Genomic DNA, 27,464 nt, shown 5'->3' with positions numbered 1-27,464 from the left:
AACATCTCCTTAAGAATCCACTTAAGGAGAGGGGCGCCAAGAAGGCTCAGTTGGTTAAGCATCTGACTCTTGGTTTCAGCTCAGGTCATGATCTCATCGTTTGTGAGTTTGAGCCCTGCATCGGGCTCTCTGCTGACAGCATGGAGCCTGCTTGGGATTCTCTCTCTCTTTCTCTCTCTGTCTTTTCCCTGCTCACATTCTCTCTCTCTCTCTCTCTCTCTCTCAAGATAAATAAACTTTAAAAAAAAGAATCCATTTAAGGAGAGAGATAAGTTCTCTTTTGCTTTTCTTTTTTTCTGACTAAAATAATACTAGCAAATTGCACACAGCTTGCAAAGTTTAGAAAGGTATAGAGAAAGAACAAAATAGCAAAATAGAAACTTCTTTCTGTCACATATAGGAAACCCTAAACGGTTTAGCTCATTTCCCTGGTCTTTTTTTTTCCCATGTGACTTCTAAACAGTCGAGCCCTTCTTGCCTGATGTTGACACTGCTTTTTTTTTTTTTAAGTTCATTTAGTTATCTTGAGAGAGAGCAAGCGAGCAGGGCGGGAGCGGGGGAGCAGAGAAAGAGGGAGAGAGAGAGAGAATCCTAAGCAGGCTCTGCACTGTCAGTGTGAGGAACCTGATGTGGGGCTGGAACTCACGAACCGTAAGATCATGACCTGAGCTGAAATCAAGAGTCTGATATTTAACCAATTGAGCCACCCAGGTTCCCCTTACACTGTTGTTGTTGTTGTTTAAACTAATGATAAAATGAATAATAACTTCCATTTATTCAACATTTCTGACATTAAGCACCAGAGAGGTATCAGCCTGTATTACCTCCTTTAATTGTTAAAACACATCTTTGAGTTAGACATTTTTATCTCCATTTCGCCTGTGAGGAATCAGAGATTTAAAGATGATATCTTACCAATTTCTTTTGGCCTGATCAATGATAAAGCAAGTTCAAGTTCAGGGCTGCCTGTCACCAAAGCCTGCTGTCTTTCTACTCTGCCCCATTGCTGGAACAGAGCTTATTAAAAAAGAAAGAAAGGAAAGGGAGATCCTCCAAATGTGTTTCTAACTTCCCACTTGATTGGTAGGTCCCTTTAGCCCTCCCAGTCAATTACTGGGTTATGCTCCTTATCCTGGAGAGGTCAAGGTTGGGGTTCAGGAAATCCTGGCCTTCTCTCTATTGACTGTTCTGTCGGGTTCACACCAGCATGGGGGCACTGCGTGATCGTGTGTTACAACAGAATCAAGTGATTAACCCACCCTTCCAGATTTCAAGACCTTTTTTAGCTCCAGATGTGATCACGCTCACATTCAGTTCTTAGAGACATCCTGATATGATACAAAAACTTTTAGGTTGGTTTTTCTCTTTCTAACCCACAAAAACTAATCTGATGCTGTTATTGAACAGACCCCCTGTAGACAAGGCTTTGCCCAGGATACAGCAACCAAAGTCAGCATGTGCAACAGAAGGAATGGCAATATGCAACAGAACAGAACAGAAAGAATGTCCCCCACAGCCAGGGGGACAAAAAGACACTAGTCCTGCTCCCACGTTTTGGCTTGAATCCAGTTGTGTCACTGGGCGAGTTAATTGCTGCCATGCCAAATGGGGGTACAAAGTCCTACTCTACAAACCTGTAGTAATATTAAAATATTAATGTAGATGAGAGTGCTTGACAGAGGGACACAAAGAAGGCACTTTAATAATGTTTTATAAATAAATGAATGAGTAACAGTCAAAACAGACTGTTACTGAAATGAAAGCCAAATAAAGTGGCATTCTTTCTTTGAGCCCTTCTTAAACAGCAGGTAACTCCTAAACGTGAGCAGGCAAACGGGATCCAAAATCTTCAGTGGGCTTCATGCCATCACAATGTGCCAGGCGCGAATGGGGCAAGGCTCCTGCCTGCCACTGAGTGTGTGCGGTTCCTCGAGGGGTCACACATTTCCTTCTGCTGCGTCTTGAGGTCCGAGAAGCAAAGGATGTGAAAAGCAGGGACCGGACAGATGGTCATTCTTCTATCCTCTTGTTGGAGCAAAAGGACACTTCCCTTTATCTGCATCTTCCAAACATACCAAATGTCTCCAAAGGCTTCCTTCCTTTAGTTCAGGAAAGAGATAAATGTTCTACTTGGCTGTATATTTCACCTCTCACATTCTGTGGTGATGACAAGTGAGATCTTGCCTATCGCTCGACATTTCCGCAAGGATAAGGCCATTTCAGAGCTGCTGACGTGTGCCCATACATCTTTTTGAGGAAGCCCAAGCCCTGGAATGGCCTTCTTTCCAAGGCAATCATGGCATCCAGTTCCTTTTCAAAGCATCAACAAATACATTCACTCTGGATACCTCTGGGTTACTTCTAAAACTGTTTTAAGAGTGCCTTATTCCAACTAGAAAATAACGCTTGTTTCAATTCTGAAAAATCAGAAAACACAAAAAAGCACAATGAGAAAAAATTACTCATCGTCTGCTGAAATTAAGAATAAGGCATAAATTCTCACTTGGGGGGGAAAAAAAGATATGTCATCCTGACATAAGGAAGTTGTTTCTACCCAGATTTAACTTGCTTGTCCCTCATTAAAACTTGTACTGCTCTATCAGATCAGCACATAGAAGTCTTTATTCTATAGCACAAAAACATATTTTTAATGTTGAAACAATCACATTTCAACAACCAATATCCTACTTGAGAGGAAATAGATTTTTTTTTTTTATTGGAACATCCCAGTTCTTTTTATTCCACCATGAACATTAACTGATTTGGGCAACAACTCAAAGTAATGGAAAAAGAATGCAGGCAAAAGGGTTACACAGAAATTGGACTGTGGCCAAAACAACCTGATTACTTCAAAGGGAAATGGTCTTGATTCTTCTTTTTGAGGGCAGCGTCATCAAATTCTGCACATGCATTTTTTCTTCTGCTGTATTATTTGTGTTTCCAGATCTCTTTCTTTCCTGTTCTATGTTTCTTGCCATTCACTGCACAGGTTGTAAATAACGGACTTCTACAGATTTGAAACCAGTCTTCTAGGCACACTCCTTTCGGCTTTGAGTAAGAAATAAAGCTGCGTTCACACGAGGAACCTATTTCACATCAGTTTCCCAGGGAGACAATTTCAGCCAGAGCTATAAGTGGTGCATAGTCTCTGCCTGAACACTGTGAGCCAAGCTTTTAAACAAAGGTGGTCACGTGACGAAGTAGGCATTTCTGGTGTTCATTGGGAGAGAAAATTACAGGGAGGACTTTGGCCAAGATCTTGCTGCCCAGGAAGTTTATTATCTTCCTTTAAAGAAACAGAACTGCTGATGATTTGCTGACAGCTTATAACAGGTGAGCCTCCTGCGTGAGGAAAGTCCCAACACAAGAGACCACCAGAGTATCTAGTAACCAACAGGAAATGTGATAATGACCTAAAAGAGTTTTATCAGCTATTTGAGCCTCACAGTGCATCAGAAATGTGCTCTTATAGCACATTCTGTAATATCTTTTCAAGTATGGTTGCTAGAACATCAATGTTATCATCTTTCTTCATAATGAGGACCTGAGGTGGTTGAAACTGATTTGAGAGACAGGAATAAAGTTGACACTTTGGCCTTAACATTTTTATTTAAAAACTGAACAAGTCATTTCATAAATTTTGAACTTAAACCGTTCAGCTTAGGATATAAAGTGCACACCCTTTGTACTCCCACCCTCCGGCTGTCTTTTTCCCAAAGTTCCCTCCAGGGTTGGCCAACTCATAAAAATCAAGCATTTATTGAGCACCGACTATATGCTGCACATAATCACATATATAATAGATAGGTCTAGTCCCTACCCCCAAGGAGCTCACAGGTTAATATAAGAAAGAGACACAAAAGCAGACGAGGAGAATCAGTCATACCTGAGAGCCCCACAGAGGACCTGGGGATTGGGAGGAGCTTTGCAGTTTGCCTGAAGGCAGCCAGCTGGTAAGTGCAAAGGGCATGTCTCATGGGAGAGACCCAGCTCTAACCCGCTACTCTCCCCTGTTTCCCCAAATGACTGCTGGTTTTGCCAAGTCAACTGCTGGGAAAGCTGCCTGCCTCTCTCTAGCCTTCTCCTAGAAAACTTGCTTCCACCATTAGCCAGATGCCTGTCGCTGCCTGGAGTCGATGCCGTGACCCCTGGGCTCCCTCTCGTTCTAACCTTTAACTGAGAGGACATGTGGTTTTACAGTAAGATGGCTCACAGACCCCAAAGTCGGATCGGCCTCTGGTCCCAGCATGCCCCATACTCTTGTTCAGGGACCTTGCAAGTTCCTTACTCTCTCTGTAGGGCTATCAGATTCAGTAAATGACAATGGAGGACACCCAGTTAAAATAATTACAGAGAAATAACATACATGCATAGTGTTTGGGACATACTTATTCTAAAAAATTATTCATTGTTTTATCTGCAATTCAAATTTAACTGGCATCCTACATTTTATCTGGTAAACCCTTCCTTCGGCCTTAGTTTTCTCATCGACAAAATGGAAATAATGATGCCAATACGGCTACCTCCAAAGTCGTGCTGAGGATTAGGTGAGCTCATACATACATAGGACTTAGGATGCGCCTGAAAGATGGCAGGTGTTGAGAATATGCTAGTTACCATGTCTGTCTTTTGTGGTTCTCAGATCACTGGCTGGCCTCTTTATTCCGGTGGATGTGTCTTGGTTAGATTTTTTATTCTAAGGTACTGCTCTTGTACGCTCTGGCTTCGTGGTTCAGGACTCAAAATCTTGAGTCAGGCCTGACTGCAATGCCCATTCCAGCACTTACCAATCATGTGATTTGGGGCAAGTTACCTACCTCTCTGGGCCTCAGTTTTCTTATCTATCACCTGAAGATAATGATGATGATAATGATGTCAACAGCATCCATGCCTTCCTCAGTTGTTGTGAGAATGAGACTGTGCATGTAAGGTACTTAGCGACAGTAAATGCTCAACGAATTCTGTCCGTCTGTTGTCAGGCTGATAACTCACAGTGCTGGCAGCCTGGTTGAAGATGTTTCTGTGTATCCCAGTTTTTATGTAGCTTATGGCCCTTAGGTCTATTATTTTTCTTCCCACCATTGTCTGCCCTTCTGTGGACTCTATGGGCCACTCTGATACCTCAGGCCAAACCAAAGGCCTGCTCTTCGGAAATGTGGGGAGAGGAGCCTGGGTGGCTCAGTCGTTAAGCGTCGGACTCTCGGTTTCAGCTCAGGTCATGATCTCGAGATTTGTGAGTTCAAGCCCCACATCCCAGAGTCCGCTTGGGATTCTCTCTCTCCCTCCCTCTCTGCCCCTCCCCTGTGTGTGTTCTGTCTCTCTCTGTCTCAAAATAAATAAATAAACTTAAAAATTTTCAAAAACAAAAAGAAATGTGGGGAAGATAAACATCAGTCTGCGTGGGCTGCTATAAAAGAATACCATTACAACAGACATTTATTTCCCACTGTTCTGGGGGCCGGGAAGTCCAAGATCAAGAGGTTACAGGGTGCCTAGGTGTCTCAGTTGGTTGAGCGTCCAACTCTTGATTTCAGCTCAGGTCATGATCCCAGGGTCATGGGATCAAGCCCTGCATTGGGCTCTGTGCTGATCATGGAGCCTGCTTAAGATTCTCTCTCTCTCTCTTTTTCTGTCTCTCTCCCTCTTCCTCTGTCCCTCTCCCCCTCTTGAACTTTCTCTCTCTCTCTCTCAAATAAAAAAATTAAAATTAAAAAGAAAATTAAAAAAACAAGATGCTACAGATTTGATTCCGGGTGAAGCTCTTCTGTCCCCATGAGGCAGAGAAAGAGAAAGTGCTCTGGTCCCTCTTTCCCTTCTTATAAGGACACTAATCCCTTCATGGAGTCCCCACCCTCATGATCTCATCTAAACCTAATGACCTCCCCAAAGCCCCACCTCCAAGTGCCATCCTGTTGGAGTTTAGGACTTTAGCATATGAATTTGGGCTGGCACAGACATTCAGTCCATAACTGTAAGGATTCACCTTGGCCTTTAGCGCATGGATCACAAGCCACTGGAGACAGGGCTGGGCCAGGATGATATACCTGCTAAGAGAAAGCCTTCCCTCCTCTGCAGAATATGTGATGTTGAAGATCAGGAAGATTTCAAGGAGACAGCAAATTAATACTCAACCAGTAGATGCCTTCACCCACAGGCAGACACCCAATGGGACCTGAATAAAGTGAGCTGCTCATCTCAATGAGAAGTATGTGTTGAGACACCTCTTTAGAAATAAGTCTAGAGCACTGAAGCTGGCCTCACCAGCCCCTTCCTGCCCATAGCAACAGGAATGAAGGCCCCTTTTCTGTTCAGGCTAAATCTCATTTCACTTTCTTGTGAAAACACAAAGAGAAAACATTAACAGCCTTGAAAATAATTGTAGGCATTCACTGAATCTTGATTACTTAATTAAATGAATGGTTTGTAAACACATGTAAACCACGGAAAATAATTTTAAGCCGTCCACATAGAGAAGCACAATTCTGAGCCTTTAAAGTCAGAGCTCAGTGGGAATTGCCATCTCCAAGTCTGACAGCCGTGTGACCTCATTAACGGTCCTGACTGAGGCCCTACCTCGCTTCCACATCCTCTTAGGTAAAATGCCTATCGTTAACACTTCGTGGGGTGAAATGCCAAGGGCACTACATGTGATGTAATTGTAAACCTTGGCATGTCATCCAAGGCTTAGACTGCTAACAATAACAATGAAAAGAACAGCACGGAAAGGAGACAAAACCAAGTCAAGTTGGTCTTTTTAAGACCAACATCTGGCCCATGAAGGTGTTCAGTAACAGTCTGCCAAATGGTGATGTGGCCCTGAAGAAACGCTTCCTGAACATCCTTGTTCCAGAACTATACTGAAGTATTCAGATGAAAAGGTTCAGAGATCAAAGGTAGAAAACTGAGGGACTTTAACCATGTGTTCAAGAGTAGCCCTTTCCAATTCTACTGTCTTCCCCTGTTTTCCTTTCTGGTGAGTCCAATCATAGAAAAGGACATCTCTAAGGACTAAACAGAAGTCAGGTTTCATTGTTTATTTAAGGGGACATTGACTACATTTTCTAAACCTAGCATTAGGGCACATGATGAGCTAATGGATTGTTCTCTTTTTTTTTTTTTTTTTAAGTTTATTTATTTATTTTGAGAGAGACAGAGACAGTGCGAGTGGGGAGGGGCAGAGAGGGAAGGAGACAGAGAATCCCAAGCAGGCTCCATGCTGCCAGCGTAGAGCCCAACGCAAGGCTTGAACTCAAACCCTGGAGATCATGACCTGAGCTGAAACCAAGAGTCAGATGCTTAACTGAGCCACGCAGGTGCCCCGTGTTCTCTTTTTTTTTTTTAATTTAAAAAAAAATTTTTTTTTAATTTACATGCAAAGTAGTTAGCATATAGTGAAACAATGATTTCAGGAGTAGATTCCTTAGTGCCCCTTATCCATTTAGCCCATCCCCCCTCCCAAAAACCCCTCCAGTAACCCTCAGTTTGTTCTCCATATTTATGAGTCTCTTATGTTTTGTTCCCCTCCCTGTTTTCATATTATGTTTGTTTCCCTTCCCTTATGTTCATCTGTTTTGTCTCTTAAAGTCCTCATATGAGTGAAGTCCTATGATTTTTGTCTTTCTCTGACTAATTTCACTTAGCATAATACCCTCCAATTCCATCCACGTAGTTGCAAATGGCAAGATTTCATTCTTTTTGATTGCCGAGTAATACTCCATTGTATTTCCATTGTATATATATATATATACCACATGTTTTTTATCCATTCATCCATAGATGGACATTTGGGCTCTTTCCATACTTTGGCTATTTTTGATAGTGCTGCTATAAACGTGGGTGTGCATGTGTCCCTTCAAAACAGCACACCTGTATCCCTTGGATAAATGCCTAGTAGTGCAATTGCTGGGTCGTAGGGTAGTTCTATTTTTAGTTTTTTGAGGAACCTCCATACTGTTTTCCAGAGTGGCTGCACCAGCTTGCATTCCCACCAACAATGCAAAAGAGATCCTCTTTGTCCGCATCCTCGCGAACATCTATTGTTTCCCGAGTTGGTAATGTTAGCCATTCTGACAGATGTGAGGTGGTATCTCATTGTGCTTTTGATCTGTATTTTCCTGATGATGGGTGATGTTGAGCATTTTTTCACGTGTCGGTTGGCCATCTGGATGTCTTCTTTGGAGAAGTGTCTATTCATGTCTTTTGCCCACTTCTTCACTGGATTATTTGTTTTCTGGGTGTTGATTTTGATAAGTTCTTTATAGATTTTGGATACTAACCCTTTATCTGATATGTCATTTGCAAATATCTTCTCCCATTCTGTCGGTTGCCTTTTAGTTTTGCTGATTGTTTCCTTCACTGTGCAGAAGCTTTTTATTTTGATGAGGTCCCAGTAGTTCAGTTTTGCTTTTGTTTCCCTTGCCTCTGGACATGTGTTGGGTAAGAAGTTGCAGCGGCCAAGATCAAAGAGGTTTTTGCTTGTTTTCTCCTTGAGGATTTTGATGGTTTCCTGTCTAACATTTAGGTCTTTCATCCATTTTGAGTTTATTTTTGTGTCTGGTGTAAGAAAGTGGTCCAGGTTCATTCTTTTGCATGTCGCTGTCCAGTTTTCCCAGCACCACTTGCTGAAGAGACTGTCTTTATTCTGTTGGATATTCTTTCCTGCTTTGTCAAAGATTAGTTGCCCATACATTTGTGGGTCCATTTCTGGGTTCTCTATTCTGTTCCATTGATCTGAGTGTCTGTTCTTGTGCCAGTACCATACTGTCTTGATGATTACAGCTTTGTAGTATAGTTTGAAGTCTGGGATTGTGATGCCTCCTGCTTTGGTTTTCTTTTTCAAGATTGCTTTGGCTATTCGGGGTCTTTTCTGGTTCCATACACATTTTAAGATTATTTGTTCTAGCTCTGTGAAGAATGCTGGCATTATTTTGATAGGGATTGCATTGAATATGTAGATTGCTTTGGGTAGGATTGACATTTTTAACAATATTTGTTCTTCCTATCCAGGAGCATGGAATCTTTTTCCATTTTGTGTGTGTGTGTGTGTGTGTGTGTGTGTGTGTGTGTGTGTCTTCTTCAATTTCTTTCATCAGCTTTCTATAGTTTTCAGTGTATAGATTTTTCACCTCTTTGGTTAGATTTATTCCTAGGTTTTTAATGGGTTTTGGTGCAACTATAAATGGGATCGATTCCTTGATTTCTCTTTCTGTTGCTTCATTGTTGGTGTATCGGATTTCTAAATGCAATTGATTTCTGTGCGTTGATTTTATATACTGCAGCTTTGCTGAATTCCTGAATCAATTCTAGCAGTTTTTTGGTGGAATCTCTTGGGTTTGCCATATAGAGTATCATGTCATCACCAAAGAGTGAAAGTTTGACCTCCTGCTGGCCGATTTGGATGCCTTTTATTTCTTTGTGTTGTCTGATTGCAGAGGCTAAGACTTCCAATACTATGTTGAATAACAGTGGCGAGAGTGGACATCCCTGTCTTGTTCCTGACCTTAGGGGGAAAGCTCTCAGTTTTTCCCCATTGAGGATGATATTAGCGTTGGGTCATTCATATATGGTTTTTATGATCTCGAGGTATGTGCCTTCTATCCCTACTTTCTTGAGGGTTTTTATCAAGAAAGGATGCTGTATTTTGTCAAATGCTTTTTCTGCATCTATTGAGAGGATCATATGGTTCTTGTCCTTTCTTTTATTGATGTGATGAATCATGTGAATTGTTTTGTGGATACTGAACCAGCCCTGCATCCCAGGTATAAATCCCACTTGGTCGTGGTGAATAATTTTTTTAATGTATTGTTGGATCTAGTTGGCTAATATCTTATTGAGGATTTTTGCATCCATGTTCATCATGGAAATTGGTCTATAGTTCTCCTTTTTAGTGGGGTCTCTGTCTGGTTTTGGAATCAGGGTAAGGCTGGCTTCATAGAAAGAGTTTGGAAGTTTTCCTTCCATTTCTATTGTTTTGGAACAGCTTCAAGAAATAGGTGTTAACTCTTCCTTAAATGTGTGGTAGAATTCCCCTGGAAAGCCATCTGGCCCTGGACTCTTGTTTTTTGGGAGATTTTTGATTACTAATTTGATTTCCTTACTGGTTATGGATCTGTTCAAATTTTCTATTTCTTCCTGTTTCAGTTTTGGTAGTGTATATATTTCTAGGAATTTCTCCATTTCTTCCAGATTGCTCATTTTATTGGAATATAATTGCTCATAATATTCTCTTATTGTTGTTTTTATTTCTGCTGTGTTGGTTGTGATTTCTCCTCTTTTATTCTTGATTTTACTCATTTGGGTCCTTTCCTTTTTCTTCTTGATCAAACTGGCTAGTGGTTTATCAATTTTGTTAATTCTTTCAAAGAACCAGCTTCTGGTTTCATTGATCTGTTCTACTGGGTTTTTTTGTTGTTGTTATTGTTTTCTATATCATTAATTTCTGCTCTAATCTTCATTATCTCCTGTCTTCTGCTGGTTTTAGGTTTTATTTGCTGTTCTTTTTCCAGCTCCTTAAGGCATAAGGTTAGGTTGTGTATCTGAGACCTTTCTTTCTTCTTTAGGAAGGACTGGATTGCTATATACTTTCCTCTTATGACCACCTTTGCTGTGTCCCAGAGGTTTTGGGTTGTGGTGTTATCATTTTCATTGGCTTCCATATACTTTTTAATTTCCTCTTTAACTTCTTGATTGGCCCATCCATTCTTTAGTAGGATGTTCTTCAGTCTCCAAGTATTTGTTATTTTTCCAATTTTTTTCTTGTGGTTGATTTACAGTTTCATTACATTTCATTACAGTTGTGGTCTGAAAATATGCACGGTATGATCGCGATCTTTTTGTACTTACTTAGGGCTGATTTGTGTCCCAGTATATGGTCTATTCTGGAGAACGTTCCATGTGCACTGGAGAAGAATGTATATTCTGATGCTTTAGGATGAAAAGTTCTGAATATATCTGTTAAGTCCACCTGGTCCAGTGTGTCATTAAAAGCCATTGTTTCCTTGTTCATTTTTGATTAGATGATCTGTCCTTTGCTGTGGGTGGGGTGTTGAAGTCTCCTACTATTATGGTATTACTATCAATGAGTTTATTTATGTTTGTGATTAATTGATTTATATATTTGGGTGCTTCCCTATTTGGCACATAAATGTTTACAATTGTTAGGTCTTCTTGGTGGATAGACCCCTTGATTATGATATAATGCCCTTCTGCATCTCTTGATACAGTCTATTTTAAAGTCTAGATTGTCTGATATAAGTATGGCTACTCCAGCTTTCTTTTGTTGACCATTAGCATGATAGATGGTTCTCCATCCCCTTATTTTCAATCTGAAGGTGTCTTTAGGTTTAAAGTGGGTCTCTTGTAAACAGCTGATAGATGGATCTTGTTTTCTTATCCATTCTGTTACCCTATGTCTTTTGATTGAAGCATTGACTCCATTGACGTTTAGAGTGAGTACTGAAAGATATGAATTTATTGCCATTATGATGCTTGTAAAGTTGGAGTTACTGATGGTGTTTTCTGGTTCTTTCTAATCTTTGTTACTTTTGGTATTTATACATATGTGTGTGTGTGTGTGTGTGTGTGTGTGTGTGTGTGATGTATGTATATATTCATCTTTTCTCCCCTCAGAGAGTCCCCCTTAAAATTTCTTGCAGGGCTGGTTTAATGGTCACAAACTCCTTTAATTTGTGTTTGTCTGGGAAACTTTTTATCTCTCCTTCTATTTTGAATGACAGCCTTGCTGGATAAAGAATTCTTGGCTGCATATTTTTCTGATTCAGCACCCTGAATATATCCCGCCACTCCTTTCCGGCCTGCCAAGTTTCTGTGGATAGGTCTGCTGCAAACCTGATCTGTCTTCCCTTGTAGGATAGGGACTTTTTTTCCCTTGTTGCTTTCATGATTCTCTCCTTGCCTGAGTATTTTGTGAATTTGACTATGATATGCCTTGTTGATGGTCTGTTTTTGTTGAATCCAATGGGGGTCCTCTGTGCTTCCTGGATTTTGATGTCTGTGTCTTTCCCCAGGTTAGGAAAGTTTTCCACTATGATTTGCTCACATAACCCTTCTACCCCTATTTCTCTCTCTTCCTCCTCTGGGACTCCTATGATTCTGATATTGTTCCTTTTTAATGAATCACTGATTTCTCTAATTTCTTAAATTGTGCTCTTTTGCCTTAATCCCCCTCTTTTTTCTGCTTCATTATTATCTATAAGTTTGTCCTCTATATTTGCTGATTCTCTGTTCTGCCTCCTTCATCCTTGCTGCCGCTGCATCCATCCGTGATTGCATCTCAGTTGTAGCATTTTTAATTTCATTCTGGCTATTTTTTTTCAACGTTTTTTAATTTATTTTTGGGACAGAGAGAGACAGAGCATGAACGGGGGAGGGTCAGAGAGCGAGGGAGACACAGAATCGGAAACAGGCTCCAGGCTCCGAGCCGTCAGCCCAGAGCCCGACGCAGGGCTCGAACTCACGGACCGCGAGATCGTGACCTGGCTGAAGTCGGACGCTTAACCGACTGCGCCACCCAGGCGCCCCTCATTCTGGCTATTTTTTACCTCTTTTATCTCTGCAGGAAGGGATTGTAATCTATTTTCGACTCCATCTAGTATTCTTATTATTGTGATTCTAAATTCTGGTTCAGACATCTTGCTTGTATCTGTGTTGGTTAAATCCCTGGCTGTCATTTCTTCATGCTCTTTTTTTGAGGGGTAAATTACATTGTTTTGTCATTTTGAAGGGAGAAAAGGAATTAATGAGGTAGAAAAATTGAAATTAAAAAATTAAACACACACACACACACACAAATAGAATAGATGATGCTAGATCCTAGGTGTGTTTTGGTCTGGGTGTTGAAAGTGGTTTGACAGATTAGAGGAAAAAAAGGGGGAAAGAAAAAAAAAGGAAATCATTTGAGAATTTGAAAAAGTGAATACACTGAAGTAGACTAAAATGAGATGATGGGAGTAAAATAGAATTTGAAAAAAAAATTATACAAAGGTAAAGAATATAGTAGAAAAAATTAAAGAAAAATATTTTTAATAAAAATTAAAAATAAAAATTAATTTTTTCTCTTTCTGTATTCAAGAAAAAGAAACAAAAAAGAGAAAAAAGGAAATCGTTTGAAAATTTGAAAAAGTAAATATGCGGACATAGACTAAAATAAATGATGGAAATAAAATAGAATTTGAAAAAATTTACACAAACAAAAAATACAGGAAAAAAATTAAAGACAAATATTTTTAATAAAAATTGAAAATAAAAATGAATTTTTTCTTTCTGTACTCAAGAAAAGTAGTGTAAAAGAGAAAAAGAAAGAAAGAAGATTGAATAGATGGACTTGCTAACAAATTGAGATAGGACTGAAATTACTTCATTTTCCCCTTGAAGTCAGACTATGTAGCTCTTTATAGTTCATAAACTAAGTAGGCAGTGAGACTTGTATTCTTGAAGAAGGAGGTTGGCCCTGTTGGGCAGGGCTAAGTGTAACAGCTCCGTTCTCCAGTAGATGGCGCTGCTAGCACACTGGGGTGCATTATTGCGGCGCTCGGAGGTGCCTAGGAGCATGCGCGGGAGTAGTGAAAAATGGCGCCACCCAGCCACCCAGTCTGTTCTCCCCGATCAGCAATCACGCACCCGTCCTCTGTCTTCAGCTTTCGTCCACTTCCCACTCCTTCACTGTCCGTGACCAAGCCCCAGGCAGTACCTCTCTCCCGAGTTTTGTCTCAGATGCGGCTGTTTTCCCCGGCCCCTTACTTCCGAAGGACTGCGGCTTTGACCGGTCCCGCCCCTCTGCGAGAGGGTCTCACCGAGCAATGGCTGAATGAGCAACGGCTGAATGTCGGCTGCACCCAGGAATGCTTGCCGGACCCTGCTGCTGCCGGTGCCCCGAGACTGCGGCCAGGTGCCAGCCCACCCCAGAAAAATTTCGCGAGATAATGTAGCAGCAGCTTTTCAGGGATTATGTTAAATCACAACACCAGGCTTCACCCTTAACGACCTTGTTCCGGCACCAGCGAATGTGGCCATTCTCTGGGGTCTGCTGGCACCAGGTGGCTTCAACAATCTCTAACAAATGTCCTTCCAGCAGTGGAACCGCTTTTCCCCACGTGGCCCGAGAACCTCCCGGACCCCACTCTGCTCCTGGGGATTCGCCCTTCCCACCAGAGCACCGCCAGGTATGGAGCTGCGGAGTTGCAGCCTTCGCGCTCCCCTTGTTCACAGTCTTAATGGAATTTGAACCCTTTCCTTTCTCCCTTTTTAGTTTAGTCCCTGCGGCTGTTTCCCATTTTCCACTTTCTCTCCAGATGCTTTTGGAGAGGGGTACTTTTCCCGTATTCTCTCTCCCGTCTCCACCTGCAAAAGCACCTCTCTTCCCACGGCTTCTTGCTCCCCAAGTTCACCTCTCCGCGCCACATACCTGCTGAATTCTGTGGTTCAGGTTGTGCAGATTGTTGTGTTAATCCTCCAATCAGTTTTCTAGGTGTGTAGGATGGTTTAGTGTTGGTCTGGCTGTATTTCATGGACGCGAGATACACAAAATCTTCCATGTTGTTCCACCACCTTGGCTCCTCCCCTCTTTTATTCTTAATTTATGACTTTCATACAGTAAAACCCACCCTTTTCAGTATGCAGTTATAGGAATTCTGACAGACCTAGTTTGTATAAAACCACCACAATTAACCTAGAGAAGCTATTCAATTCCCCCCAAATTCCCTTTGCTATCAAGTCCCCCCACCCCTCATCCCCCAAGTCCTGGCAAATACTAATTTGTTTCCTGTGCCTGTAATTTTACCTTCATGTCATACAATTGGAATGATACAGTGTGTGCCTTTTGAGTCTGGCTTCTTTCACTTAGCATAATGCATCAAGGTTTGTCTGTGTTGCTGTCCGTGTCCGTAGTTCATTCTTTTCTAATGCTTCATAGGCTGTCGTGACCTGGCTGCAGCCAGTCAATCCATTCACCAGCTGGGAGACATTTGGGTTTGTTTCCAGTCTGGTGCAACTAAGAATAAAGCCGCCATTGTGCGCATGCTTGCACAGGTTTTTATAATAACCTAAGTTTCCATTTCACCTGGCAAAATACCCAGAAGTGGGAGTCCTGGTTGTACGATCAATGCATGTTTCACTTGGTAAGAAACCGCCCGGCTGTTTTCCAATGTGTGTGTATCATTTTGTCATTCCTACCAACGTGTGAGACTTCCATTTTTTAGCGTCCTTGCTAGCAGTGGATAGAATCAGATTTTTGAAATGCTTTTGCCATTGTGTGAAGCAGCATTTCATATTTTAATCTGCATCTTTTCGTATGTGTATTTGGTATTCATCTTTCTTTCAAGTTGTTTGCTTTCTTGATTATTGAGAGTTCCTTAAATGTCTGAGATACAAATCCTTCATGTAATACGTGATTTGTAAATATTTCTTTGCAGTCTGTAGCTTGTCTTTTTTCTCTCCTAACACTAAGTTTTGATGAGCAAATGTTCTTAATTTTGGTAAGGTCAAATATATCAATTTTTCTTTTATAGATAGTGTCTTTTGTATCATATTTAGAAATCCTTGCCTAACCTAATATCACAAATATTTTCTTTCATCTTTTCTTCTGGAAGCTTTATAATTTTAGGAATTATGTTTAGGTGTATCATCCATGCAAGTTCATCTTTGTATATGATTTGAGGTACGGATCAAGGTTCGGTTTCTTACATATAAATACCTAATAATTCCAGCATTGTTTCTTGAAAAAACTATCCTCTCCTCATCGGATTGCCTTTGGACTGTTGTAGAAAAAGCTGACCATCTCTGTATGGGTCTATTTCTGGACTCTCTATTCTGTTCCGGTGATCTGCGTGTACATCCCTTTGCCATACCACGCCATCAAGATTACCATATCATCACACTAAGTAATGAAATCAGGTAGTATAAGTCTTCCAACTTGGTCATTTGCAAAATCGTCTTGGTCATTCTAGCTTCTTTGTTTCTCCAGGTAAAATTTAGAGTCATTTTGTGACTATCTACCAAAAAGCCCTGCTAGAATTTTAACTGGAATTACATTGAATCTATAGGTCAGTTTACAGAGAAGGGACTTTTTAAAGTATTGAATCTTTTAAGCTATAACCACACTGTATTTCTCCATTTACTTAAGACTTCTTTTATTTTGTTAGTGTTTTATCAATTCATCAATTTTATCCATTTATTTTGTTATTTGTTAGTTTCTTATTGATATTAGCTTGCAGATTTTGCACAATTTTTATTATGTTCATACCTAAGTTCTTCTTGGTTTTTGGTACTATTTTTAATGGTATATTCTTATTTCAATTTCCACCTGTTTCCGACTAGTTTATAGAAATACAATTGATTTTTGTGTATTGATCCTGTATCCTGAGAACTTATTAAATTCATGTATTAGGTCTAATAACTTTGGGGGGATTCTTTTGAATTTCCTCTGTAGACACGTTGTCTAAGAATGGAGACAATTGTATGTCTTCCTTTCCAATATTTATGCACTTTATATCTTTTTCTTATTTTATTGCACTTGTGATGTATTATCTGTTTTGTACATCGTTGGATTCAGTTGGCTACAACTTTTAGAATTTTTTAATTTTTGCCTTAGGTTTTTTAAATAACTTGTGTGTCTATGTTCATTAGAGATGTCAGTCTGTACTTTTCTTATGATGTATTTGTCAGGCTTGGGAATCAAACTAAAAATGTTCTGTGTATATATGGAGCTGGGAAATATTCTCCCTTCTTTTTCTTAGAAGAGTTTTTGTATAATTTGTATGGTTTCTTCCTTAAATGCGAAGTAGCATCCACCAGTGAAGCCAGCTGGCATGGAGTTTTCTTTGTAGGAAGGATTTTAACTTCAAATTCACCTTCTCAAATAGATAAAAAGATGCAGATCTGACCCTTTTGAATAAGAGAGGGAACCAAGAGAGGTTAGATGGGAAAAGTCTTAGACCATGTGTAGTTCCAAGAACATTTGGTAAAGCTGATGGGGAGCACTCCAGCCAAAGTCACCCAACAGAGGAGTCCTCCGTTGTGCAGGAATGGACCTGCCCTGGTATCTCTGCCATGCACAGGCATGGACCAGAAGCAGTGGCGGGAGGTGTGGCCTCATGAACAGGAAGGTTGCTCGCTGGGAAATTACGCTCCCACAGGGTACATCTGAGAGGTATACGTTCATAGTGACTCTAGCCAGAGAGGAGGGCCTCGGGAAGCTGCCTTTATAACAATGACCCCCCCATCCCCCAGGTGATTAGAAAGAGCGGGTCCAGTGAATCACTCTCAGAGGAACACCTGCTTAAATTTTTTTTTTTTAATTTTTTTTTTCAACGTTTTTTATTTATTTTTGGGACAGAGAGAGACAGAGCATGAACGGGGGAGGGGCAGAGAGAGAGGGAGACACAGAATTGGAAACAGGCTCCAGGCTCCGAGCCATCAGCCCAGAGCCTGACGCGGGGCTCGAACTCACGGACCGCGAGATCGTGACCTGGCTGAAGTCGGACGCTTAACCGACTGCGCCACCCAGGCGCCCCTTAAATTTTTAAAAAGAAAGGCTGGGGCGTCTGGGTGGCTCAGTCGGTTAAGTGTCTTGACTCTTCTGCTCAGGTCACAATCTCACAGTTTCGTGGGTTCAAGTGCCCTGTGAGGTTCTGTGGGCTCACCTTGCAAAGCCTGCTTGGGATTCTCTATCCCCCTCTCTCTCTGCCCCTCTCCTGCTCACATTCTTTCTCAAAATAAATTTTTTTAAAAATTTAATAAGTGAAAAGAAGGGCTTGCTAACTGTCTCCTAAAGAAAAAGGAAGCCCAGACTTCTTGGACACAGCATCACAGTCTTGGGAACTGAGATGAGAGAAGCAGGCTACTCTGGCATCAGCCTTTGGCCTGGACTTATATTCTCAGAAAATGGCTCTGCCCTGTTTTCTGCTCTATGTTTTTTTAATGTTTACTTATTTATCTTGAGAGAGACAGTGAGAGAGAATGGGAAAGGAACAGAGAGAAAGGGAGAAAGAGGATCCCAAGCAGGCTCCCCACTGTCAGCACAGGCTTGATCTCACGAAATGTGGGATCATGACCTGAGCCAAAATCAAGAGTCAGACCTTAACCAACTGAGCCATGCAGGTGCCCCACTGCTCTATATATTATCACAAGGCAAGGGCCGAGCAGAAGGGACACCCAGAGGATGGAAAAGTCGTATCTGCCTCAGAGGAGGGTCCCAGAGAGTGTGTTTGAATGGGGGGAAAGGTACAGGCAAGGTGAGGAGGGAAGGCCATGCCTGGGTCGTGGGAGGGACAGAAAGAACGGGAGATGGGAGAGGAGGTGGCTCATTGCAGGGAGGAAGCTAACGAGCAGAATGCGAGCGCGGGAGACTGGGATTCTGCCGTCATTGCCCGCAGATTAAAAATGCCTTGGAGAGAGAGCATTTTTGCAAGGCAGCACCGAGTTCTGAGTCGCAGGGCTGAGGATACCCTGTGTGCTTCCAAGCCGGCCCAGAGGGCAAGCTACGGGTCACTCAGCACCTTGCACGCCTAGCCATAGGGAGAGGCACAGGGGCCACAAGAGGGAGACTGGCAGAACTGGTCCAGAATCTTCCTGGTCCTGCCCAGAGATGCGCCCGGTTCCCAAAACACTACCTCAGCCCCAGAAGGGCCTAATATCGAAAGGAAACGTTAGAAGAGCTATTTGATGGTCAACAATCTATGGAGACGCTCTCCCAGCACCCCTTGCTCGGCATCGTGAACGCAAGTGGGTTTCAGATGAACTTCAAAGTGTATGCCTGGCACCTGCTTGGTTAGGCCTTCAGCCTTCCTCTTCATCCCCAACCCCCACTGCTCTTTTTAGGATAAAGACACAGTCTTTAACAAGGCTCTTCTTTAATAATGTTGCCCCCTATTGAGACCAAATCTAAGTCAGCTGGGCCTTTGAGGGTTAGGTGTTTTTGGTGACTGCCAGTAGGTGGATTGAGGAAATTTCCCCCCTCCCCCGCCCCGCATTAGCCTTATCCCAGTTTGTAAACCAGTGTTTACCTGATGGTCTGTTAATCCCTGACTCTCTCCCCACCAGACTGGTAGGACCATGGAAATAAGGGACCGAGTCCTGATTCAAATGGGTACCCAGTGATTTAGTCCCTGAGTATTGTTACCTGTCATAGTGCTAATCTGAACGAACAGAAACTGGAGAGGATGGGGAGCATCCTAAATAATAACCACCATTTATTGAGCACCTAATATTTCCATCCCTACTGCAACCTGCCAGGAAGACACTTGAACGGAATCTCAGAGCCATGCATTGACTTTCCCAAAAGGGTACAGCTAGCAAAGAGTCGTACTGGGGCTCAAACCCAGGAGGTTTTGACCGCAGTGTCCAGGTTTTTTCATGACACTATTGAATCTCGTGTAGCCGGTGCCCCAGCTGGTGAAAGCAGCCCAAACCAACATATTCGTTTTCAAGGTGATTTATAAATATTCGCTACATGTCCGTGTGTTCTCTTTTGCTCACTCCATGAACATTTCTGTTCTCTGTGCTGTGACGCTGGTACACAGCAGTGCTTGATGAGTACACAGGATAGTGACGGATGGTACAAGTGCAGTAGACTCTGGGGCACCTGCCAGAGTTTGAAGCCTGGCTCTGACCCTGTAGTGGGAAGGAAGACCACAGACGCAAAATGTATAAGCTAGACTCTGTAGGTTACCAGTATTCTGCATGCAGGAAAGAGACAGGGGAGCCAGAGAGAACACCAGCCACAGGTGTGAAACTACACTCTCTCATCTCCCTGTACCTACAAGTACCACTGCTCTTTTAGGTTTTAAGTTTATTTATTTAGAGAGAGAGAGAGAGGGGCGCCTGGGTGGCTCAGTCGGTTGAGCGGCCGACTTCGGCTCAGGTCGTGATCTCGAGGTCTGTGAGTTCGAGCCCCGCGTCGGGATCTGTGCTGACAGCTCAGAGCCTGGAGCCTGTTTCCGATTCTGTGTCTCCCTCTCTCTCTCTCTGACCCTCCCCTGTTCATGCTTTGTCTCTCTCTGTCTCAAAAATAAATAAACGTTAAAAAAATTTTTTTTAAATAAATAAATAAACTAGAGAGATAGAGGGTGGGGGAGGGGCAGAGAGAGGGAGATAGAATCCCAAGCAGGCTCCGCACTGTCAGCATGGAGCCCGATGCGGGGCTCAAACCCATTAACTGTGAGATCATGACTGGAGCTGAAATCAAGAGTCCGACACTTCACCGAATGAGCCACCCAGGCACCCCTATAAATGTTCCTTTAAAGAACTAACCTAGTGATTCAAATGAGCCATCGGGGTCTCTTCAGGAGAACTGTTTCTCTCAGTAGATAAAAGTCTCTTTCCAAGAACCGTTTTTCGTTTTCTATGGATGCTGATTTCTTGGAAGATACATGGCAGAGCGAGGCTGTGGGCTTTGTCAGTCGGGGTTGGAGAGGAGGGAGGGCTGGAAAGTGGACACTTCAGGTGCAGGAGGGGTGAGTCCCTCATTATCCCTTCCTTACCAGCTGGGTAACTCTAGGCAAGCCAGTCTACTACCCTGTGCCTCAGTTTCTTGATCTAGAAAACAGGGCAAAAGATAGGACTTAACCTCAGAGGATTACTTTGACCAGTAAATACGTGCATCCTTTATTATTATCTAGAACCCCATGTCATTTGCTACTTTGTGGAAAGCATTTGTCCTGCCAACTTTAATTTGGGGTAATATTTGATTCTGCCTCATTCACACAAACACATTTCATGACCATTGCATGATTTCTGCGCGGTGTTGGCTGGTCCAGACCACTTATTTTAATGGTCAGACTCACCCAAACAGACGTGAAATCCATGCTGACTTAGCACTCAAGGTGCAGAACAATGGCAAGTATAAAAAGAAAAAGAGGGGCGCCTGGTGGCTCAGTCAGGTAAACGTTCGTCTCTCGGTTTCGGCTCAGGTCATGATCTCACGGTTTGTGAGTTTGAGCCCCACATCAGGATCCACGCTGACAGAGTGGAGCCTGCTTGGGATTCTCTCTCCCCTCTCTCTCTGCCCCTATCCCACTTGAGCGCTCTCTCTCTCTCTCTCTCTCTCTCTCTCTCTCTCTCAAACTTAAAAATATGAAAGAAAGAAAGAAAGAAAGAAAGAAAGAAAGAAAGAAAGAAAGAAAGAAAGAAAAAGATTTTCTACCTCATTACAGCAGTACCTCTGTCACTTCCCATTACTTTAAATCCTCTATTTGATTTTGGGCATTGCAATATCTGACTTTCTAGCTAAATGTCCCTCCCCACCAACATGTAATATAATGCTTGGCACATAGTAGGTATTCCCTGAATGATTAGTCAATGACTGAAATCCTCTAATGTCTAGAAAAGCTCCAATTCAGGTCCAGTATAGCCCAAAAGTGCAAAATCCATGCTTGTTTGGAATTAGCTTGTGAGTGAAATCAAAATTCTTTTGCCATACGAAGCATTTCCTTAATTGGCACCAACCTCCTATTAACCCTCATCAACCACCACTTCTCCCAAACCCCAACTACCAAGTTCCAGCCCCAATAAACTTTATATTATTCCCAGAACAGGTTGTGCCCTTTTACAACCCTGAAGCTTGGTACTTGCTGTTTTCTGTTTCTGAAATGCCCTTCAGAAGGTCATTTAAGCATGGCCAACTCCTACTAAACCTTCAAAACCCCAGCTTGAATGATTCCTCTTCAAGGACGTCTCCCAGACTTCTCAAGGCAGGATCGATAGCTCTCATCTCTGGGCTCCCTCAGTGTCCTGTGTAGAGCACTGAGTAAGAGGCCTGGCTTTAGAGTCCTGCTGAGGGCTGAACTAAAGTCCCAGCTTTGCAACTTATAAAGTGTGAAACCTGGGGCAAGGTACATGGCCTCTCTGAACTTCAGTCTCTTCATCTGCTAGTCAGCACCAAGAGCACCACCTGAAGGTTTCAGTGGGAATAATTTAATTAAAAAATTATAAAGTATTGGGGCACCTGGGTGGCTCAGTCGGTTAAGCGTCTGACTTCAGCTTCAGGTCATGATCTCACGGTTCATGGTTTCAAGCCCCACATCGAGCTCTGTTGCTGACAGCTCAGAACCCTGAGCCTGCTTCAGATTCTGTGTCTCCCTCTCTGCCCCTTCCCTGCTTGCACTGTCTCTCTCTCTCTCTCTCAAAAATAAATAAACATTAAAAAAAGAAAATTATAAAGTACAAAAATTAAAAAGCCTAAAGGATAGCAAATGCTCGAGAAATAGTAGATAGTCCAATGCCTTCTATCACAGCACCTGACTATATTGTGATTCATACTCCTTTGTGTGAGACTGGATGATGCCAACAGGAGTTTTAATTATTCCTTATCCCTGGCCACTAGCACAGGACCTGGCACACAGTAAGTGCTTACTGCTTCCATGCAGAATGCTTCTTGCAGTCACAAACAAGTGAATCTGAGACCTTTCATTCCCTAGAGTGCCCAGGAGGCGCCCAGTCCCCCTGCAACGGCAGGGGCAGTTGTGCGGAAGGCATGGAAGGAAATGGAAGCTGCTCCTGCCAGGTAAGGTCAGAGACGTGATCTCGTCCCCCTTCTCCTTTCCCGTGGTCCCTCCTTGAACACCTGTACAACAAGTGGGGTCTCTAAGAAATAGCAAGGTTCGTGAAAAGAGTATACGATCAGCAATAAAATGACCTCTTAGGGGCTGGAGACCTTTGAGAGAGTCAGTTCACTGCTCGGCCTTAAGTGCATCCATCTATAAAATGGGTTTGAAAAACACACCTATGTAATTACATCTGTTGAAAAAGTGAAGTGAGATCATCTATGTGAAAATATTTTGTGGGCCTCTACAGAGCTGTATAAATTACTGTCTTTGTTCCTGTTAATAATCACCACTATTGGGGCGCCTGGGTGGGTGGCTCAGTCAGTTAACCGTCTGACTTTGGCTCAGGTCATGATCTCACGGTTCATGGGTTTGAGATCTGCATCCAGCTCTGTGCTGACAGCTCAGAGCCTGGAGCCTGCTTCAGATTCTGTGTGTGTGTGTGTGTGTGTGTGTGTGTCTCTGCCCCTCCCCTGCTCATGTTATCTCTCTCTCTCTCTCTAAAAAATAAAATAAACATTAAAAAAAATTAAAAAAACAATAATCACCACTATTGGCAAACTACTCTGTGGTCACTGGGTCTAAGAGAAGAAAGTCTTTTGTTGTCCCATGAAAGTGACATGCTGTGAACTGCAAGCCTTAGATAATTTAAATACAAAGAAATTCCTCCGAAAGGGATGGACCTCAACTGTCTTCAGAAATGCAAAACTTGGGACGCCTAAGTGGCTCAGTCTGTAAAGCGGTAAAGTGCCTGACTCTTGATTTCATCTCAGGTCATGATCTCACAGTTTGTGAGTTCAAGCCCCGTATCAGGCTCTGCCCTCTCAGCACAGAGCCTGCTTGAGATTCTCTTCCTCCCTCTCTGCCTCTTTCCCACTCATGCACATGCTCTCTCTCTCTCTCTCTCTCTCTCTGTCTCTGTCAAAAATAAATAAATAAACCAAAAAAAGACAAGAAAAGAAATGCAAAACTGAGAGAGTTTTCATTTCACTCTTGAGTGAAATTAACGATGAGGCTGTTAGCACTTACCCTCTGGTTGTATCTCTGGACTAACAAAGCAGTTCCCTTCGGAAGCTCTCCAGACTCTTAGTGAAAAGTGATGCAGGGATTAGTCTTCACATTATAACATAAAACCAGCAAAGAATAAAGGCAGAAATAGGAAGAAGGAGCTTCAGGAAAGCACAGATGGAAGATACAGTCGAGAAACAGATGTTGACCAGAGCATCAGTGAGAGATCCAGGGCTTCCCGGGACATAGATCACTTGGGTCTCACGCCATCTGCCTGGGTGTTCCGCAGGACGGGTTTGGGGGAGCGGCCTGTGAAACCTGCACGGATGACAATGTATTTGGACCCAGCTGCTCAGCAGGTATGTCTGATTTTTGTGTAATCAAATGCATTTGTAAAGGCTGAAGGTCAAACGTGGCTTATGCAGCTGAAGGATATGTCAGGTGGCCTCAGAGAGGCTATTCTTAGGGAGGACTGGGGGAAGCATCAAACAGTTATGCAGAACTAAGTCTACACAGGCAACACCAAGAGTGGACAAAAATGCAGTCTTTGAAAAGAGAGACAGTGTTTTCTGTGGTTTTCAGGGACCCCTCACCAGAGATGCCTTCTGGCAAACTTGGCAACATACGGTTTCCTCTCTCCAGGCTCCAGGATCCAACATCCACCTGTTGCTTGCCCTGGAGGTCTTTCTGGGTCCTGGTCTCAGCACAGACCTTCTCCCCAGGAGCCTCTTCTTCCACAATGGGCCTCACCACACTCTGTCCCTTCCTTTTGGGGAATTCTCAAATACCTGAGGTGATCGAGGATTGTGGGCTCCATCTTGCAGATTAAACAAACAAACAAACATAACTGACGCTGGCTTGTCCACTCTCTTGGTCCCCGCCCCCCTACCTTGACTCTGAGACAAGGTAGCAGATTTGTCAGGTGACCCCAGAAACACTAAGAAAATGGCACGGGGGAAACAAAGGGTGTGTCCCATCAAGCCAGACAAGTGTGGATGCTTAGAGATTAATGCCCTGGGGAACAGGGGCGTCAGTGTAGAATAGTCATCTGAGAGTCATCCCACCAGAGGGGAGTGGGAACCGCAGCATGGTAGGCAGACTGATGGCTTCCGCAAAGTGTCCATATCTAATCCCTTGGACCAAGGAATGTGTTACCTTACATGACAAGGGGACTTATGTTTGCAGAAATAGAGAGATTTTCCTGGATTTTCCGGGCGGGCCCACTGTACACAAAGGTCCTTAAATGTGGAGGAAGAACACAGAAGATATAGTGTCAGCATGATGAGAAGTGAGAAAAACTCCACTAGCCTTTGCTGGCTTTGAACATGAAAGGGGGCCATAAGCCAAGCAACGTGGGCAGCCTCTAGAAGCCAGGAAAGACAAGATAACAAACTGATTCCAGCATGGGGCACCTGGGTGGCTCAGTCGATTACATGTCTGACTCTTGATTTCAGCTCAGGTCGTGATCTCAGGGTTGTGAGATCGAGCCTCGAGTCAGGTTCCAAGCTCAGCACAGAGCCTGCTTGGGATTCTCTCTCTCCCTCTCTCTCTCTCTGTCCTCCTCCACTTGCTGTCTCGAAAAAAAAAAAAAAAAAAACCCAACCCCCAATGGGCATTTGGGCAGAGCAGCCTTCCTCGGAAGGGCTCACAGGCCTTACTGGAAGTTGCCCGCAATGCACAGAATTAGTAAGGCTTAGAGAACGTGGGCATGGAAGGGACCATGTCTGCCGGATTCAGAGCCTCCCAAAAAGGATATGTCATGTAGCCTTTCTCCAACACCACCTTGGTTCTGGCCTTTATGGAAAAGTCAAATTTAGTAGGCACGGCTTTGATTCAAATATTTTTTGCAAGAAAACCTATGCACATACATAGACATCTCATCCCCATACATTTGCACTGTGTAATAACTTTGACCTGAAGCAGCAGAGGTATTGTCTCCTTCTAATCCATGGTTCCTTGAAGGCAAGAGTTGTCTTTATCTCCAGTACCTCCCAAGTGCTGCCTGATGAGTAATTGAAGGAGTGTATAAACCAGTGAATGGATGAATGAATGAATGAATGATCTAATTCACTCCAACCACGTTGTACTGACCCACAAACTTGATTTTGAGAGGCAGCATGTAGAGATAATTAGAGCCTTGGCTTTACACTCAGACTGGCTTCAGCCTAGGGCTTCTAATTGTGAGAACTTTAAGTTTCCTAAGCACATTCTCTGTCTTTGTCTTCATCTGTAAAAATAGAAACAATACTGTCTCCTTCAGTGTTGTTATGAGGATTTAGTGAGATAATCAGTGCACAATATATGTTAGCAATTATTAATACCTATTATTTCCTAGTGGCCCCCAATCTTATGTTTTTGTTCACTGACCACTCCATAGATTATTTCATAAAGTGTTGGCAAAAACGAATTTAAAACAGACGTTGGTATTCAGTGTGTTTTTAACATTATATATTATATTAAGGGAAATGTCTCCCAAATTGGCCCTTCCTTACCATAATACTAGGATCTGAATCACATATTTTAAATAAATATTGAAATGGAAAGAAAAAAAAAATAGCATCCAACACTGTTTACTTAACCAAGAAAGCCAAGTATGGTTTGGGGGTGAAAATTTGGAAAGAAGATGAGTCCATGGTGCCTCCAAGAGTTGGTGCTGGTTGCTGATACAAGGAAATTCTAAACACTTCTAAAGAAAGTGTCCTGGGAGGTGGATCAGGAACCTAACCTGACATTCAGGGAAAAAAAAGTCCAAGCTCTAGGTTCCAATCAATAGAACTTTGGAGATGATGGAATGTCCTGAATCTGCACCATCCAAGCAGGCGTCGGACATACGTGGCCACTGAGCACCTGAAATACAGCTAGTGCAACAAAGAACTGAGTTTTAAATCTTAGTTCATGTCATTTAATTGAGATTTGAATAGCTATGGGCTGCCTGGGGGACTCAGTTGGTTGAGCATCAGACTTTAGCTCAGGTCATGATCTCCTAATTTGTGAGCCCACTTCACATCCTCTGTCTCCCTGTCTCTCTGCCCCTCTCCCCCTCCTTCTCAAAATAAATAAACATTTAAATATGTATACATATGTGCATTATATATATAACACACATACATATTATATAAAGAAAAATAAATAAATTTAGATAGCCGCATACGCCACACGTGGCTAGTCTCCACCATATTGTATGGTGCAGCTCCAGAACATAATGGTTAAGAGATCAGGCTTTGAAATCAGACTGTCATGAGTTTGAAACCACCCCAAGCTGCTGTGTGACTCAGGGCAAGCTATTTAACCTCCCAAAGCCTTCTTCATCTATAAAACAGGAATAATAACACCTGCCTGTGGGACTGACAGTGTAGCAAAGCCTTAAGCAGCAGATCACAAACACTCACTCAATGGAAGCACATAGGCAGTGAGGACAAAATCAGTCCAACGATAAGCAAGCCATGGATGGACAGATGGATGGATGGATGGATGGATGGATGGATGGATGGATGGGTGGGTGGATGGCTCAGTGATGGCTGCTGGTCCTTTTCCATTAACCAGGACAAGAGCAACTTACAAACTTTCTCAGCTGGGCCTCCACTGGGTGCCAGTGTTGTTTCATCCAGTGAGGCACTGGTCCCATAGCGGTGGCAGCTCTGTCTGTAAGTAGGACAGCTCTATTAGCCACAGTTTATTTTTAACACTGACTTTAACCTGCTGCCAGAACCCTCTCCTATCCTGCTGTTGATTAGTTTAGAAATGATTTAGAGTCACATCAGCCGAGGATTTTTATCCCTGCTGCCAATGCCCTAGGCTGCTCTGTGCCTCTCTCCTGGTTAGGGCAGATTGCAAAGTCCACTTTCTCCAACATAACCCTCAGATCATTCCCACAGCTGTGTCACGTTCATAGCAGCAGCT

At 42.8% G+C, this 27,464-nt stretch overlaps 1 protein-coding gene across 3 annotated transcripts in view; it reads left to right on the top strand.

Annotated features, from left to right (window-relative positions):
• The window catches only part of STAB2 (stabilin 2), a 167,169-nt gene that overhangs the window by 8,156 nt on the left and 131,549 nt on the right, over positions 1 to 27,464 (top strand). For all 3 annotated transcript variants that reach the window (XM_058741583.1, XM_058741582.1, XM_058741581.1), the window contains exons 4-5: positions 22,431 to 22,516; positions 23,854 to 23,923. In XM_058741583.1, coding sequence (XP_058597566.1) covers positions 22,431 to 22,516; positions 23,854 to 23,923 — 156 coding nt within the window. The remainder of the gene's footprint in view (positions 1 to 22,430; positions 22,517 to 23,853; positions 23,924 to 27,464) is intronic.

The sequence above is a fragment of the Neofelis nebulosa genome, chromosome 8 (genome assembly GCF_028018385.1).
Source record: "Neofelis nebulosa isolate mNeoNeb1 chromosome 8, mNeoNeb1.pri, whole genome shotgun sequence".
NCBI lineage: Eukaryota > Metazoa > Chordata > Mammalia > Carnivora > Felidae > Neofelis > Neofelis nebulosa.
Note: the sequence above shows the minus strand (reverse complement) of the source record. Positions and strands in the feature narration are given on the sequence as shown.